The sequence below is a fragment of the Mustela putorius genome, unplaced genomic scaffold, assembly GCF_011764305.1.
Source record: "Mustela putorius furo isolate JIRA1106 unplaced genomic scaffold, ASM1176430v1.1 tig00003853_pilon_pilon_pilon, whole genome shotgun sequence".
In the NCBI taxonomy this organism is placed as follows: Eukaryota; Metazoa; Chordata; class Mammalia; order Carnivora; family Mustelidae; genus Mustela; species Mustela putorius.
In genome coordinates this window covers 24326868-24343311 of record NW_025422005.1, presented here as the reverse complement: position 1 = coordinate 24343311, position 16444 = coordinate 24326868, and the positions used below count along the sequence as shown (strand labels likewise).

The 16444-nt window shown below is 46.9% G+C and overlaps 1 protein-coding gene across 2 annotated transcripts in view; it reads left to right on the top strand.

Moving 5' to 3' along the window:
• The window catches only part of YARS1 (tyrosyl-tRNA synthetase 1), a 38010-nt gene extending 21980 nt beyond the window's left edge, over nucleotides 1-16030 (top strand). For both annotated transcript variants that reach the window (XM_045064138.1, XM_045064139.1), the window contains exons 6-13: nucleotides 391-483; nucleotides 2714-2849; nucleotides 3346-3431; nucleotides 10744-10879; nucleotides 12001-12098; nucleotides 12918-13111; nucleotides 13823-13964; nucleotides 15221-16030. In XM_045064138.1, coding sequence (XP_044920073.1) covers nucleotides 391-483; nucleotides 2714-2849; nucleotides 3346-3431; nucleotides 10744-10879; nucleotides 12001-12098; nucleotides 12918-13111; nucleotides 13823-13964; nucleotides 15221-15331 — 996 coding nt within the window. In that variant the 3' untranslated portion in view covers nucleotides 15332-16030. The remainder of the gene's footprint in view (nucleotides 1-390; nucleotides 484-2713; nucleotides 2850-3345; nucleotides 3432-10743; nucleotides 10880-12000; nucleotides 12099-12917; nucleotides 13112-13822; nucleotides 13965-15220) is intronic.
• Nucleotides 16031-16444: the final 414 nt, after the last annotated feature.

Genomic DNA, 16444 nt, shown 5'->3' with positions numbered 1-16444 from the left:
AGGCACCCCAAGTAAAAACTTTAAAAAAAGAGAAGAAGATGGGGCGCCTGGGTGGCTCAGTTGGTTAAGGCCTCTGCCTTCGGCTCGGGTCATGGTCCCAGGGTTCTGGGATCGAGCCCCACATCGGGCTCTCTGCTCAGCGGGGAGCCTGCTTCCTCCTCTCTCTCTCTCTGCCTGCCTGTGATCTCTGTCTGCCAAATAAATAAAATCTTTAAAAAAAAAAAAAAGAGAGAAGAAAGAAAGGTTGTATGTTCAGTAAAAAAAAAAAAAATAGAGATTGGAAGAGCTATATCAAACTATCACGTTGCTGGTCAAGTTAGATGAGACTAGGGCACTGAGGAGGAATTTATACTAACAGCAGCTTTTTGTGTTTCTTTCTAACCCCCCCAGTACCTCCCTGCACTCGGCTACTCAAAACGGGTCCATCTGATGAATCCCATGGTTCCAGGATTAACCGGCAGTAAAATGAGCTCCTCAGAAGAGGTACGTTTGCCAACTCTGACTTGAGTTTAGAAATCCTCAGCAAGAGATTAAAGGATTGAAGACTCAAAAGAAGATTTTCCCTCGCTAACCAGAGTTCTTGTAGATCTGAGTTTCAGGGAATCCGGAGCCATCCAGGTAATTTCAGTGGTTCTTGAATATTGAAGGACCCAGAAGCAGTCCTGATGAGATCCCATCATAACCTTAACACTTTCCCTGCGGTTGGTAAAACGCACAAGCAAAAGTAGTTTCTTTGTTCATAGAACTGTGCTCAACGTCAGCCTTATTCATGAGGCTAGTGAGGCTAGGGTGGCATTTCACCATAGAGCATCTGGATTCTCGGGCTGATGTTTGATGTAACTACCATGATAAATACAGTATCTTCTAACAGTTAGAAGTTCTGCTTCGGAAGAATACACTTTTGTTTTGATCACTGAGGATACAGAATGGAGGACATAGTGGAAACCCAAAGATGGGAAAGGTTGCGTTCTGGGTTCCCAAACACAGCTGAGCTTCGGAACCACCTAGGGAATTTAAAAACAACAAGAACAAATGTTGCTTTGGCTGTTCTTAGAGATTCTGTGATGAAGTGGTTCTGGGGAACATTAGGAATCTGTATTTTCTTTCAAATTCCACCAGGTGATTCTGACTGAAGTCACATTTGGGTGTTCTTCTAGTTCTTTAAATCTGACTTTTCGGGGCGCCTGGGTGGCTCAGTGGTTAAGCCGCTGCCTTTGGCTCAGGTCATGATCTTAGGGTCCTGGGATCGAGTCCCGCATCGGGCTCTCTGCTCAGCAGGGAGCCTGCTTCCTCCCCTCTCTCTCTCTGCCTGCCTCTCTGCCTACTTGTGATTTCTCTCTGTCAAATAAATAAATAAAATCTTTAAAAATAAAAAAAAAATCTGACTTTTCAATCTTTGATAGATCAGTAAATACACACGTAGAACCTGTTGTTATTTTTTCAAGGAATATATAAAATACTTGTTTTTCTCTGTGTTAAAGTCTTCCTTGTATCAGTTATTTCTCTGACAAAATATCGTATCACTCATCCTGTTTAGTGACTTTCACCGTATCTTGGCCCTGGAAGTCAGTGTTAGCAGCAGTTCCTGAACATGATTGCATCAGAATCACTTAGAGAGCTTTTTAAAGATACCAACACCTGGCCCAACCTCAAGAGATTTTGAAGATTTTTTTTTTTTTGTAATTTATTTGACAGAGAGAGAGAGAGATCACAGGTAGGCAGAGAGGCAGGCAGAGAGAGAGGGGGAGAGATTTTGATTCATCTTCCAGTAACTTCCTTTTTTTCACCCCAGATGACTCATAGCAGGCATACACAGAGCAGAATTCGGTAACCACTGAACCCAAAGAACCATGCGCTTTCTCACTCCAAAACAAGAAACCGTTTCTACTACCTAAAAAGAGAAGATGGCTCTATTTACTAGATAGTACCTGGGTTGGGGGTTTGCCATGCAGCAAGCCGCTCACATACTGTTTTGGGCGATGACCATGAGTATGCCCCTTTCATAAAATAGTTTCTGGGCCTGGCAGTTTTGGGTAGGTTAAGGAAATAATCCTAGAGAAGGCAGAAACAAAAACAGTAAAAACCCCTGCAAAGATGTTCATTGTACTATTGTATATAATTTGGAAAAATTAGAACATAATCTAACAGTTCAGAGATCACGTTGTCACTAATAACTGGCAGTGTGATACAGCATAAAAATCCGAAGCAAAGGGGCACCCGGGTGGCTCAGTTGTCGCGTCTGCCTTTGGCTCAGGTCATGATCCTGGGGTCCGGGGATTGAGCCTTGCATTGGGCTCTCTGCTTGGCAGGCAGCATGCTTCTCCCTCTCCCACTCCCCTTGCTTGTGTTCCCCCTCTCTCTGTCAAATAAATAAATAAAATCTTAAAAAAAAAAAAAAGACGCAAAGACTAGGTAGCCCCTCAGAAGTACTTGTAATATAGTCTCAAGTAAAAAAGCAAAGGGTAGACATTTGTTCTCCAACTGCAAGTTTGTAGCTATTCTGCATGTTACAGGCCTGGGAAGAACACAGGAAAACTGAAATCGTGATTTTTGTCAGGTGGCAATATTGTGATGGTTCTTGACTCTGATTAACACTGCTTTTATTAAAGTTATTAATGTTTAAACCTCTGTTTAAAAAAAAAACAAAACACAGATTAGTTGAGCATATCTCCTTCCCCACCATAAGCGGTCCCTTCTCCTCTGTGGCTTCTAGGAGTCCAAGATTGATCTTCTTGACCGGAAGGAGGATGTGAAGAAAAAACTCAAGAAGGCCTTCTGTGAGCCAGGGAATGTGGAGAACAATGGGGTTCTGTCCTTCATCAAGCATGTCCTCTTTCCCCTCAAGTCCGGTAAGACACTCGCTGATTGCTTCTCGGAGGCCAGGCAGAGGGAGCAGAGCTAGTACTGTGATCATCCTTGGGTTTGGTTAAGAGTCTTCCTTCGGGCTTCCCTCTGACTTCTCATAGACCAGGGTACATTTGCACTTGGGATGTGATTTCATTGCCCATGAGATTGTCATCAGGTTGGGTTCTAAGCAGAGTGTCAAGGTGGGTGGCGGTTGTAGAAATGCAGGTGGGCACAGGCATGCCGAATTAGAGCAAGATGAAAGAAATGTAAGGCACAATCCTTCCCCTTGAGCATGGGTGCCAGCTGGGTTGCTGGCTCATCTGATTTAAGAACATTAAGATATATAAATATATATATCATATAATAAAGTTGAAATGTATAATAGAATAAAAATTGAAAATGTATAACAGAAACTACAAGTATCCGTACCATTTGAGCTAGGCCTGCTGACTTTGCCATTATTGATGAGTTTGTTGGCATGGATCCTTTGTCTTACAGAGTTTGTGATCCTTCGAGATGAGAAGTGGGGTGGGAACAAAACCTATACTTCTTACTTGGACCTGGAAAAGGACTTCGCTGACGAGGTAATCCCAGAGGAGGAGAAATCCCCCCCGAATTCCTTCTGCCAGACCTCTCCTTGGCCTAGCCAGCTTTCTAGCACCTGCCCCAAGTCTCCACTTGATGCTCTCCAGGGCTGTGTATCACGGGCAGTGGCTTAATGAGGATTCGGGTGGTTCACAGGTTAGGCAAACAAATGGCACAAAGCTAAAATATTGGTGTCCTAATCATTCTGCAAAGGATTTAACCTGGAATGACGGACCAAACCCAGCAAGGTGAAGCATTTCAGGGACAGGTGCAAAGTCAGAGTTCAGAAAAGAAACACCTAGGAAAGGATAGCATAGAGGATCCTGCTGACCTCAAGAGACAGCTTCAGAAAAGAATTCCTGGGTACCCATGAGTTTGGCACCACGGTGAGGGCTGGCATTACAGAGGATTAAATCCTCACGAAGTTCAAGGTCCAGAAGGAAATAAACATCATTGCCGTGTGGCTGTGCGATGATGGTATATACGTGGTATATACGTGGTCCAGAGCGAAGACGGGAGGAAGTGATTACCTGGCTATGGGGAAAGCTTTGCAGAGGAGATGACATCCAAACAGAGGGAATAAATTGTGCACAGACACAGGAAGATGAAATAGCACGGTACAGAATCCCAAGTGGTTTGGTCTGACAAACTGGCGAAGTGTTGTGGGTGAGCCAGGCAGGGCCAGGTCCTAAAGGGAAGATGTGATAGTGGTGCATATGGGAAGGAAATGAGGGCTTTTGATTGGTTCTGACGTTGGGTTGAATCAGCAGTGTGATTGCGCTGTTGGAAATGTGAACGGGGTCTTGCTGTAAGATATGGAAAATGTGGAGTCTGGAACCAGGGAGTCCATTCAGTTCTCTGCTGGTGTGAATACATTTAGGGCTTTGCATCCAGGTCTGGACTTCTATTTTATGAGGTTTGTTAGACAGTCTGGGCTGTGTTGGGGAGACAAAGGGGGCTGTGTTAGGGAACAGAGCAAAACCTTTGTCGCAGAGGCACAGTTGAAAGAACTGGGGATGTGTGGCTGGGAATCAGGCCTGCGTTCGGTGCTCCTCAGACTCATGGCAGACTCTCTCGCGGGGGACGGGTTGGATTTCTTCCTGTGGCCCCAGAGGGCTAAGCCAGGCCTGCGGGTGGGACATGTTCAGGTTCAACATCAGGGAGAGCCGTGCAGCAACCTTTGTTGGATGGCAGTGGGCCAGGCTGCCTCACCTGACCTCACGTCCCCATCACTGAGGTGTTCAGGCAGAGGCCAGAAGGCCCCTGCAGGCAACATGGTGTGAGGGTTTGAACATCAAATAGAGGAAAAGTCTCCATGACCTCGGAGCTCTGCGGCCCTTAAGGCCCATTTTCTTGGATGTTTCACAGCCATTGCTCTGAAGCCCTCTACGTGCAGTCTGAGGCAGCCACAAAACCCACACATCACTCCTCAGCCCCGTGAACAGTGATCTGTGGAAATAACGAGAAGGATAGAAGAAGTGGGTCTGAAGAAAAGCCTAGAACAGCACTAGCCCATAGAACTTTCTATGAGGGCCGGCACATTCGGGGTGTGCTCTCTCACGTGGCTGCCGCTGGTCATGTGTGGTCAACCTTTCTGTGAGCCCCGTGCTACTGAGAAACTGAATCGTACTTGACACTCAGGTAGCCCCACGCGGCTAGCGGCTGTCATACTGGACAGAGCAGGTCTAAAGCTTTTCTGATGTTAAAAACTAAACATTCTGAAAGAAATGAGAGAATATCAGAAGCAAAAATGGAGGCACTGTTGTATTACAGGTATCCACAGCTAAGAGATAACCCCTCAGAATATCTAGCGGAGCCTCTCCGGCCAGATTTGGGATATAAAAGTACTAGTTATGGGACACAAGAAGAATCAAATGGTTGTGCCCCTGCCCCGTACTAGTATCACTCACCATATTCACCCACATTACGGGATTGAATCCTCATTCTGACTCTCTGAGATATAGGTATTCTCTTCAATTTTTGAGTAAAGCATCCCAAACTTAGAGGGGTTAAGTGCGTGGTTCAGGGTCATACAGCTAGCTGGGACTCTAGTCCCCGTCTGTCTAATGTCCTTGCTCTCTCTTCTCGCTCGTCCAGCTCCCTGCAAGGCTATCTCCTTGGATTGCCTCTGTGGGTGTTTCTCTGCCTGTAAATAGCCCCTGGTTCATGCCACCACTCAAAACATGAATGGGGGGAATTTGATTAATAAAAGAATTTGAAGAATTTGAAGAAGAATATGATTAAGAAAAATGTTCAGCCTCAAAAAAAAAGTTCAGCCTCTAAAATCCCTCAAGTTATTGCAGCTCAGGTCATGATCTCGGGGTCATGAGATGCAGCCCCACACTGGGCTCCACTCTAGACATGTAGCCTGCTTCAAGTTCTCTCTCTTTCTCTCCCTCTGACCCCCAGGCTATATACTTTCTTCGCAGGACTATGTCCTTCGACTCTGTGTCCCAAAGACTCTGAACAGTTGTGTTTTCATTTTCATTTGTTTCCATGAATTTTTAAAATTCTTCTTTAATTTCCTGGTTGACCCATTCTTTCTTGAGTAGGATGCCCTTTAACTTCCATGTATTTGAGTTCTTTCCAGCTTTTCTCTTGTGATTGAGTTCTAGCTTCGGAGCATTGTGGACTGAAAATATGCAGGGAATGATCCCAATCCTTTGCTACCAACTGAGACCTGATTTCTGACCCAAGATGTAATCTATTCTGGAGAATGTTACATGTGCACTAGAGAAGAAGGTGTATTCTGTTGCTTTGGGATGGAATGTTCTGAATATACCTGTGATGTCCATCTGGTCCAGTGTGTCATTTAAAGTCCTTATTTCCTTGTTGATCTTTTGCTTAGATGATCTGTCCATTTCAGTGAGGGGGTGTTAACGGTTTTTACTAACACTAAGGTGTTTACTATTATTGTATTGTTGTTGATCTGTTTCTTTGATTTTGTTATTAACTGGCTAATATAATTGTCTACTCCCATGTTAGGGGCATATATATTTAAAATTGATAGATCTTCTTGTTGGACAGTCCCTTTAAGTATGACATAATGTCCTTCCTTATCTCTTACTATAGTCTTTGGCTTAAAATCTTAGTTATCTGTTACAAGGATTGCCACCCCAGCTTTCTTTTGAGGTCTATTAGCATGGTAAATTGTTTTCCACCCCCTCACCTTAAATCTGGAGGTGTCTTTGGGTCTAAAATGAGTTTCTTTTTTTTTTTTTTAAGATTTTATTTATCACAAGTAGGCAGAGAGGCAGGCAGGAAGGGGTAGGGGGAAGCAGGCTCCCCACTGAGCAGAGAGCCCGATGCAGGGCTCGATCCCAGGACCCCGAGATCATGACCTAAGTGGAAGACAGAGGCTTAACCCACTGAGCCACCCAGGCGCCCCTAAAATGAATTTCTTCTGGACAGTGTATCAATGGTCTTAGTTTTTTATCCATTCTGATACTTCTTGTCTTTTAATTGGAGGATTTAGCCCATTTACATTCAGGGTAACTATTGAAAGGTGTGAATTTACTGCCGTTATATTGCCTATAAGGTGACTGTTACCGTATATTGTCTCTGTTCCTTGCTGGTCTGTGTTACTTTTAGGCTCTCTCTTTACTTATAGGACCCCTTTCAATATTTCCTGTAGGGCTGCTTTGGTGTTTGCAAATTCTTTTAGTTTTTGTTTGTCCTGGAAGTTTTTTAATCTCTCCTTCCATTTTCAATGACAGGCTAGCTGGATATAGTATTCTTGGCTGCATATTTTTCTCATTCAATGCTCTAAATATATCATGCCAGTCCTTTCTGGCTTGCCAGGTCTCTGTGGATAGGTTTGCTGCCCATCTAATATTTCTACCATTGTATGTTACAGACCTCTTGTCCCGAGCTGCTTTCAGGATTTTCTCTTTGTCACTAAGACTTGTAAGTTTTACTATTAGATGATGGGGTGTGGACCTATTTTTTACTGATTTTGAGAGGGAGTACCCTGTGCCTCCTGGATTTTGATGCTTGTTCCCTTCACCAAATTAGGGAAATTCTCTGCTATAATTTGCTCCAATACACCTTCTGCCTCTCTTTTTCTTCTTTCTTCTGGAATCCCAATTATTCTAATATTGTTTCATCTTATGGTATCACTTATCTCTCAAATTCTTCCCTTGTGGTCCAGTAGTTGCTCAGCTTCTTTATTCTCCATCATTTGGTCTTCTATATCGCTAATTCTTTCTTCTGCGTCGTTTATCATAACAGTAAGAGCCTCCTTTTTTTTTTTTTAGATTTTATTTTATTTATTTGACAGACAGAGATCACAGGTAGGCAGAGAGGCAGGCAGAGAGAGGAAGGGAAGCAGGCTCCCTGCTGAGCAGAGAGCCCGATGCAGGGCTCAATCCCAGGACCCTGGAATCATGACCTGAGCCAAAGGCAGAGGCTTTAACCGACTGAGCCACCCAGGCGCCCCTGAACCTACATTTTTTATTTCCCCTTATTAATAGCTTTTTTTATTTCAACTTGGTTAGATTTTAGTTCTTTTATTTCTCCCGATAGGGATTTTATTTCTCCAGAAAAGGACTCTCCAATATCTTCCATGCTTTTTTTGAGCCGAGCTAGCACCTTGAGAATCATTCTGAACTCTAGTTCTGACATATACCAATGTCCATATTGATTAGGTTCTTAGCCATTGGTTCTGCCTCTTGTTCTTTTTTTTGTGCTGTTTTTCTGCCTTGTCATTTTATCCAGATATGAATAGATGAATGAGAGAACAAAATACTAAAAGAGTAGCAATAACCCCAGAAAAATATGTACTAACCAAATCAGAAGAGACCCGAAACTGGGCGGAAAAGGGGAACAACAACAACAACTATATATATATATATATATATATATATATATATATATATACACACACATATATACACATATATGTACACATATGTGTGTATAGTTGTTTATTTATATAATATATAATATAAATATATAAATATTTATTTCTGTATATATGTATATATATATACATATATATATGTATGTGTGTGTGTGTGTGTGTGTATATGTCAGACTGGTGAATAGAGTAGAACCCCACACTTGATTTTGGGTGTATTTTAATCTGTTAGAAGAAACTACCTCCCAAAATTTTAAAGAAAGATAAATTTATATATACAAAAATAAGGGTAAATACGACGAAGGGATGGAATATGACTATAAAGATGAAAATTTAAAGATTCTAGAAAAAGAATTGATAAGTTGTTTGAAAAAAGAAAAAAAGAAGAAAGAATGTGATCAGGCTGGAGATTAGGACAAAGCTGTGTGCTAGATTTAGGGTACATTTTGATCTATTAAAAGAAATTGTATCCCAAAATTTTAAAGAAAAAAAAAAACCTGTGTGTATACAAATACAAGGTTAAATTCAATGAAGGGATAAAATGTCACTATAATGATGAAAATTAGAAAAGATTTTTTAAAAGATATTGAGAGGATAAAATAGTTAAGAAATGTTAAAATAGGGACGCCTGGGTGGCTCATTTGGTTAAGCAGCTGCCTTCGGCTCAGGTCATGATCCCAGCGTCCTGGGATCGAGTCCCACATCGGGCTCCTTGCTCAGCAGGGAGCCTACTTCTCCCTCTGCCTCTGCCTGCCATTCTGTCTGCCTGTGCTCACTCTCTCTCCCTCTCTCTGACAAATAAATAAAAAATCTTAAAAAAAAAAAAAAAGAAATGTTAAAATAGGAAAGAGGAAAAATTTTTAAAAATAGAATAAGAAAAAAATAAAATTAAAAAAATATAACTTTGAAAGACTAAAGGCTCATGGGGAAGAAAGCCATGAATTCTATGTGTTGCTTTCCCTTAGCTCTGGCATCCTGCAGTTCTCATTGATCAGTAAACTTGGTCTTGGTTGGATTTTCTTGCTGATCTTCTGGGGGAGGGGCCTGTTGATGTGATTCTCAAATGTCTTTGCCTGAAGTGGAATTGCACCACATTTGCCAGGGGCGAGGCTAAGTAATCTTCGCAGTTTTGGGCTCCCTGAACACTTTCCATACAGCTTTGGAGGACAGGAGTGAAGATGGCAGCCTCCCAGCCCCTGGCCCATAGGAGCCGAGAGCTCAGGGCCCCACTTCTCAGTGCAACCTCAGAGAAAAGCAGTCCATCCCTCCCGTCTCCCTGGTCTCCCGCCGCACTCTGAGCTCACCTGGCCTGTGACCGAGCGTTTCTGTCTCTGGTGCACGGCCCTGTTTGCAGTCTCCAAATCCAGCAGATCCTGTCGCGCATTCCCCCGCCACTCCTCCTAGAGGAGGAAAGAGGAGGTCCCTCCGGATATGCCACTTGTGGGGTCCCTGCTTGAAGAGCAGTGGCCTGACTATGCCTCCATCATGGTTTAAGGTGACCCCAAGCTGAGAGCTCACTCCTCAGCTCCCTCTCTGCAGCCGGCTTCCCTGCTCTGATACTTGGGAGCTCTGCCACCACTCAGACACCCCTGGTCTTTTTGTGTCCCCGTGGGTCCTGAGACCACACTGTCCCCATGAGGGCTTCACACCTGGCTTAGCCTCTGGAGTGACATCCCTCTGCGGAGCAGACTTCTAAATGTTCCGATTTTGTGCTCCACTGCTCTTTCACTTGCTGGGAGCCGGCCCCTTCCTCTGTGGTCTGTCTTCCCTTATGTTGCCTCGGATTCACTTCTCCACCCATCCTGCCTTCCAGAAAGATGTCAATTTTCTAGATTTGCTAGATTTCCTAGAATTGCTGCTCCTCTTCTCCTCCACCTCCCATTGAGTTTGTAGGTGTTCAGAATGGTTTGATAACTATCTAGCTGAACTTCTGGGACCTGATGATATCTCAGTCTCCTACTCCTCCACCATCTTGCTCCTCCCCAAATAAAAAAATCTTTTTTTTTTTTTTTTAAGATTTATTTATTTATTTGACAGGGAGAAAGAGACAGCAAGAGATGGAACACAAGCAGGGGGAGTGGGAGAGGGAGAAGCAGGCTTCCCACCGAGCAGGGAGTCCAATGCGAGGCTCGATCCCAGGACCCTGGGATCATGACCTTAGCCAAAGGCAGCTGCTTAACAACTGAGCCACCCAGGCACCCTCAAATAAATAAATCCTAATAAGATACAATCCCTCAAGTTAGGATGGAATTCAGAGTCAAAAGACCTAAATCTCGGGCAAGAAAGAGAATCTTTCTGAACCTGTGTCCTCCTCTTGGCTTTGTCAGCTTCACAGGGCTGCTCTGAGGGTCAGCGGCCTGTACCCTACACCACACATTGTCATTTTTAGACTCAGACGTGTCATGCCCCCGCTCAGGTAGCTCCCCTCACCGGCCATTTGCACACTTCCACAGGTTGTACATCCTGGAGACCTGAAGAATTCTGTGGAGGTCGCCCTGAACAAGTTGCTGGATCCTATCCGGGAAAAGTTTAACACCCCTGCCCTGAAGAAACTGACCAGCGCTGCCTACCCAGAGCCCTCCAAGCAGAGTAAGGCCAGCCCGGGAGGTCGGGGGCCAAGGGCTGCATGATGTCATCACGAAAGAGCACCTTTCGGTGGGCTTCTGAAAAGGGTCTGTCTTTAACCTACTGAGCCAACCAGGCGCCCCTGAAAAGGGTCTGTCTTAAATCAAGAGCCCGAGAAGCTAGGGGGTCGGAAGTGCAGGAATATCCTAGACCATTGACTTCTGGAATGGAACTTGAGTCATCAGGATTTAGGTTTGGGCGATACTGTGATTACATCCTGTTGTCCCAGCCCACTGGTGTGAGACATGTACTGTGATCCTTCACTCAGTCCTTCAGTTAAGGGAGCAGTTGGGTTAGACCATGAAGGAACAGAGCTGCTCAGAGCCTGCACAGCTCCTTCGGAAAGCTCACCTTCAGCTTTGCCCAATTCCTTTCCGTATGCTTTTGACTGGCTCTTAGCAGGCTGTCCACTTAACCCATGACACTGAGATATCAACATGGATGGTTTTGTGTGACTCTCCCAACTCAATAAATGTATGTGGAGAGCACAAATGGAAACACCTAAAGGTAGCCAAGCTACTACTGCCCCCCGCCCCGTTTCCTCCCCGCCAGCTATACCTGAGGGAAACAATAGATGAAAATCTGGCTTGTCACTTCTCAAAGGTTGCTGATCCTGTTGTTTTTTTTGGTTTTTTGTTTTTGTTTTGTTTTGTTTTTTAAGATTTTATTTGTTTGTTTGACAGAGATCACAAGTAGGCAGAGCCTGGGGGAAGCAGGCTCCCTGCTGAGCAGAGAGGCAGATGTGGGGCTCCATCCCAGGACCCTGAGATCATGACCTGAGCTGAAGGCAGAGGCTTAACCCACTGAGCCGCCCAGGCGCCCTGCTGATCCTGTTTTAAGGAAGACACAACTAGGGGGCCCTTGGCTGGCTCATTGGTAGAGCCTACGACTCTTGAGCTCGGGGTCATGAGTTTGAGTCCCATATTAGGTGTAGAGATGACTTCAAAAAGAGAAAAGATAGAACCAAAGGGGTAGATTCTGGGGTTCTACATGAAACCCTGCTAGTGTTCCCGGTGTGTGTGTCAGCGATTGACCTGTCATCGCGAAGGAGGGTTCTGACCCTTTGGGGCTCTTCTCATTCCCAGAGCCAGTTGCCAAAGGCCCTGCCAAGAATTCAGAACCAGAAGAGGTCATCCCGTCCCGGCTGGATATCCGCGTGGGGAAAATCATTAGCGTGGAGAAGGTACTCATTTTTCACCACATCCCAGAGAGGCAGGTGGGGTCATGTTTGTTGTTTCCATCTGAAGGAAACCTGGCCTGGGATGAGAAGTTACGTCCCTGAGGTCACACTGCAAGTCAAAACGCAGGTGCCTCATTGCACGTGTCAGGCTTTTCCCTTTGCTGCCTCTGGACCTTGTGCAACCAGACACAGCCAGGAACTCGGGGTGGGGGGAGGATATTAGAGGGAGCTTGCTTGTCCATTAAATCCGGTCCCTAGACTCCTCTGGTCTGCACCAGCTTGTCTGGTCTTAGCTGCAGGCCTTATCTCAGATCAGCCACTTCATCCTGCTGTCCCATCCCCCACACCCCTGAAAATGGGGAAGGGAGAGGAAAAGGTTATGCAGCCAGGGACCTGGGACCATTGTGGACTTTTTTTCCTCTACCAGCATTCTTTTTCACAGCATAGACCCAGCTACGGAAACAACTTTGAGGTAGCTGCGGGTGCTCATTGAGATGGCAAGGCCAGCGCTGTCCTCCATCCTCCTCCAGGCTGGGGCAGTGTGTGGCCGTAATGGTCACCACCCAGAAGGTCCAGGCCACTTAACCTCTAGGGGATATTGCTCGCCCTTCCTTTTACTCGAAGCCTGCCTCTTGGCAGACAGTAAAATGAACCCTCCTGATCCATCCTCCGGTCTGCTATCTGGGACCTGGAGAGAGTTTGCTCCAGGGGCCCCTGAGGAGCCAGTACCAGGGAGTGGTGCCCACCACGGCGCTCAGGGCTCCCTGGTGCTACCCGTGACCCAGTGCGTTATGATCCCATCCGGGCTGACCTCTCGCGCAGCACCCGGATGCAGACAGCCTGTATGTGGAGAAGATTGATGTGGGGGAAGCCGAGCCTCGGACTGTGGTGAGCGGCCTGGTGCAGTTCGTGCCCGAGGAAGAGCTGCGGGACCGGCTGGTGGTGGTCCTGTGCAACCTGAAGCCCCAGAAGATGAGAGGCATTGAGTCCCAAGGCATGCTTCTGTGCGCCTCCACGTGAGTGAGAACCAGGGGCAGAGAGGGGGAGGGAATGGGCCCACGCAACACCCTTCCCCACGCCAGGTGGACGCCCTGAGGACCCAGTCCAAAAGATGAAGGAATGAGTTCCTGGACACGTAACTGCGAATAATGCGCTTTACCTAAAGTCAGTTTTGTTTTGTTTTTTTTTTAAGATTTTATTTATTCCTTTGACAGAGACAGATCAGAAGTAGGCAGAGAGGAAGGCAGAGAGAGGAGGAAGCAGGCTCCCTACCAAGCAGAGAGCCCGATGTGGGACTCGATCCCAGGACCCTGAGATCATGACCTGAGCTGAAGGCAGAGGCTTTAACCCACTGAGCCACCCAGGCGCCCCTACCTAAAGTCAGTTTTATTAAGACAGAAATCCGGAGGCTTGGAGCAGTAGGCATGTGCCGGAGTTTCTCTCCCAGTTAAGAGTCGGAGCCAGGAGTCCTACCTGATTCCGACTGGCCGATTAGACCTTGCTTCTGTTATGTCCTGCTTCCTCCTGCAGAAAGCCCAGATTTGGGTCTCTCTCCAGACAGAGCATTTCGGGGTAGCCGAGATAGCCCATCCCAGTAGCATCCCCATAGCCCATCCCAGTAGCTCCGCCCTGAGGGCACCTATGTAGAGGCCCTAAAGCCTTGGCTTCCACAGCAGCTGCAGTCGGGCCACAGCTTCACTCCTCCCTCATCCTGTGTGTCTTCTCAGAGAGGGGGTGACCCGCCAGGTGGAGCCTCTGGACCCTCCTGCAGGCTCTGCTCCCGGTGAGCGAGTGTTCGTGAAGGGCTATGAGAAGGGCCAGCCAGATGAAGAGCTTAAGCCCAAGAAGAAAGTCTTCGAGAAGTTGCAGGTCAGTAGCTGGCCATGCCCGCTCTCTTGCCTGGGCCGCCTGGACTGGGTCCCCAGACTCCCCAGAGTCCACCTCGGCCCCTCCCCCGAGTCCACCTCGGCCCCCCCCCCGCCCTTCCTGCCTCTGTGCCTCTCCCTTCCTCCATCCAGACCTTTTGGGGAGGGGAGGGGGTAGGCACCTGCAGAGCATGGGAACCCTCACAGGGACTGAGCCCCAACAGACCCCTTGAGGCACTGTGTGGGGGACTCAGACATTTCCTCTTCTGATCTTCAGTCCAGAGCACAGCATTACCCCTGTTTTATCTGGCGGGTTACCTGCCAAGGCCACACAGGGTCCCTAGAAGCCATGGAGCCAGGATTCCCCCCACCCCACCCTGGTCTTGGAGCACTCATTCTCTCTCTGCCCTCTGGGGCATGGACTCTAACACAGCGTGTCCCCACGACCCCTGAATGCATTCCTTCCTTCATCAAGTCCTGAGCCTCTGATAGGTATGTCAGCCCCTGTTCTAGGAGCTCCGGGCTACATCATGAACCAAGCAGCCACTGTTTCCTCTCCTCGTGGAGCTAACACGATACGTGTGACCTTCCCTATCAATCCCGCCTTTCCTGGCTCAGCCAGGGTATGTCTGGGGGGCATTTAGAGTGCTTTCTACCTGTTGCTTCGCCCTGCTTGTGGCAGGCTTGTTTTCACCCACTCCCTCCTCTCCGACTTTTCCAGGCTGCTTTTTTGGATCACTTACTTTTCCAGGCTATAAAATAGGCTTCCAATGTAGAACCATCCAAAGTATAGGGAACATGAAAGAGACAAAATATCCATAGTCCTGACACCTAGTTCCTGTGAAATAGCATTAGTGATTATTTCTTCGTGGACCCCTTCAGCGCAGGGAGGTAATATATTTACAGTTTTGAGTCCCACCATATGTTTATTTTTCTCTTTAACTGGATGCCAGAAAAACTTCCCTGTCTTTTTAAATACTGAGCGGTGATCGGATTGTGCAGTAGTAAATCGTAATTGTCATAATGTGACAAAATTATTTAACCTTGTTAGACATGGAAGTTGTTCTCAGGTTTTCACTATTGGAACGCTGCTGTCTTGGTACATAGTTCTTTGCACTTACTCGTGACCGTTTTCCTGAACTAAATGCCTCAGGTGGGCAGACTTGCTGGTGTGGAGAGAGAGGCACAGGAGACCCTGGGGAAGGGCTGTCCACGCCTCCCCTCACCACTCCATTCATGGCTTCTGTTTACTCTGTGCAGGCTGACTTTAAAACCTCTGAGGACTGCATCGCACAGTGGAAGCAAACCAACTTCATGACCAAGCTGGGGTGTGTCTCCTGTAAATCGCTGAAAGGGGGGAACATCAGCTAGCTACCCCAGCATCCTGCTCCCTTCTCCCATCTCCCCAAGTCATCTGCTGTCTCAGTTTGCTCTGTCCTATGCCCATTTACCCATCTCCCAGGACACCAAAGCAGGAAGTTGGGGACGTTATCAGGGGTGGAACTCAGTAAGCTGGAGCTCAGCCTCCCCAGAATCCAGAACCATCCTGTTCCGACTGCCCTGAGCTCCAGGGTGGTAATGTGGGCGGGGTGGCCACGGGGAGTCTCCACTCTACCTTCTTCCCCTGGCAGCTGACTGGAGAAATCTGGTTTCAATAGAACTCATACAAAAACTTTATGCCACAGTCCTTCTAATTGGAAAAATATTGGTTCCCGTGTTTTCCTAGAGTTTTCCCGGCAGCTGTGCCTCGGTCTGGGCTAATTACAACCTTTCCCCAACAGGAAATTGTGGGATTTGAAAAGGAAAGGGAGGGGAAAACAGAGAACCTAGCGGTCTACCAAGCAGTGGGCAGCCTTCCCCAGTGCCTGGCAACCCTGAGGCCCGGCCCCATTTCTTTCCCTTGATCCTGCTGGGTTGAGACATTCCCTAAACCCGCTGTGTGTTAATATCAGAAGTAAGGCAGACAGCACAGCCTGAATCTTTGTTCAGAGCGAGGGGTACTTCTTCATAAGGCATCAGGATCAGAATCATTGTCATTGTCATGAATTCAAATAAACAGTCCGAACATGAGTGTCTGGACGGGGCCTGTCTGCAAGCCGGGCTGTAGGAACACAAGTTTGGAGCAGCTGCTGGACCACTCACCCAGGCTAGGCCCTTGTATCCTGGACTTTTGACCCTGTAATAGGGGATGGGGCTGGCAGGGGGTGTGGGGGGAGGGCCGTGTGTGAACTGGGTAGATCGTAGACACTTTGACTTTTCCTTTGGCGATAAAAGCAGAAGAGGCCGGGGTGTCTGGATGGCTCTGTCAATTGAGCGCCAGACTTGATTTCCACTCAGGTCAGGATCTCAGGGTTTTGAGATGAAGCCCTGCATCAGGCTCCGCCCTGGATGCAGAGCCTGCTTAAGAGTCAAGCAAAAAAAAAAGCAGAAGAGGCCCCTGTGGGGTCCAGTGCTTAGAGGAGGCAGAAAGCATGTTTTCTCTCC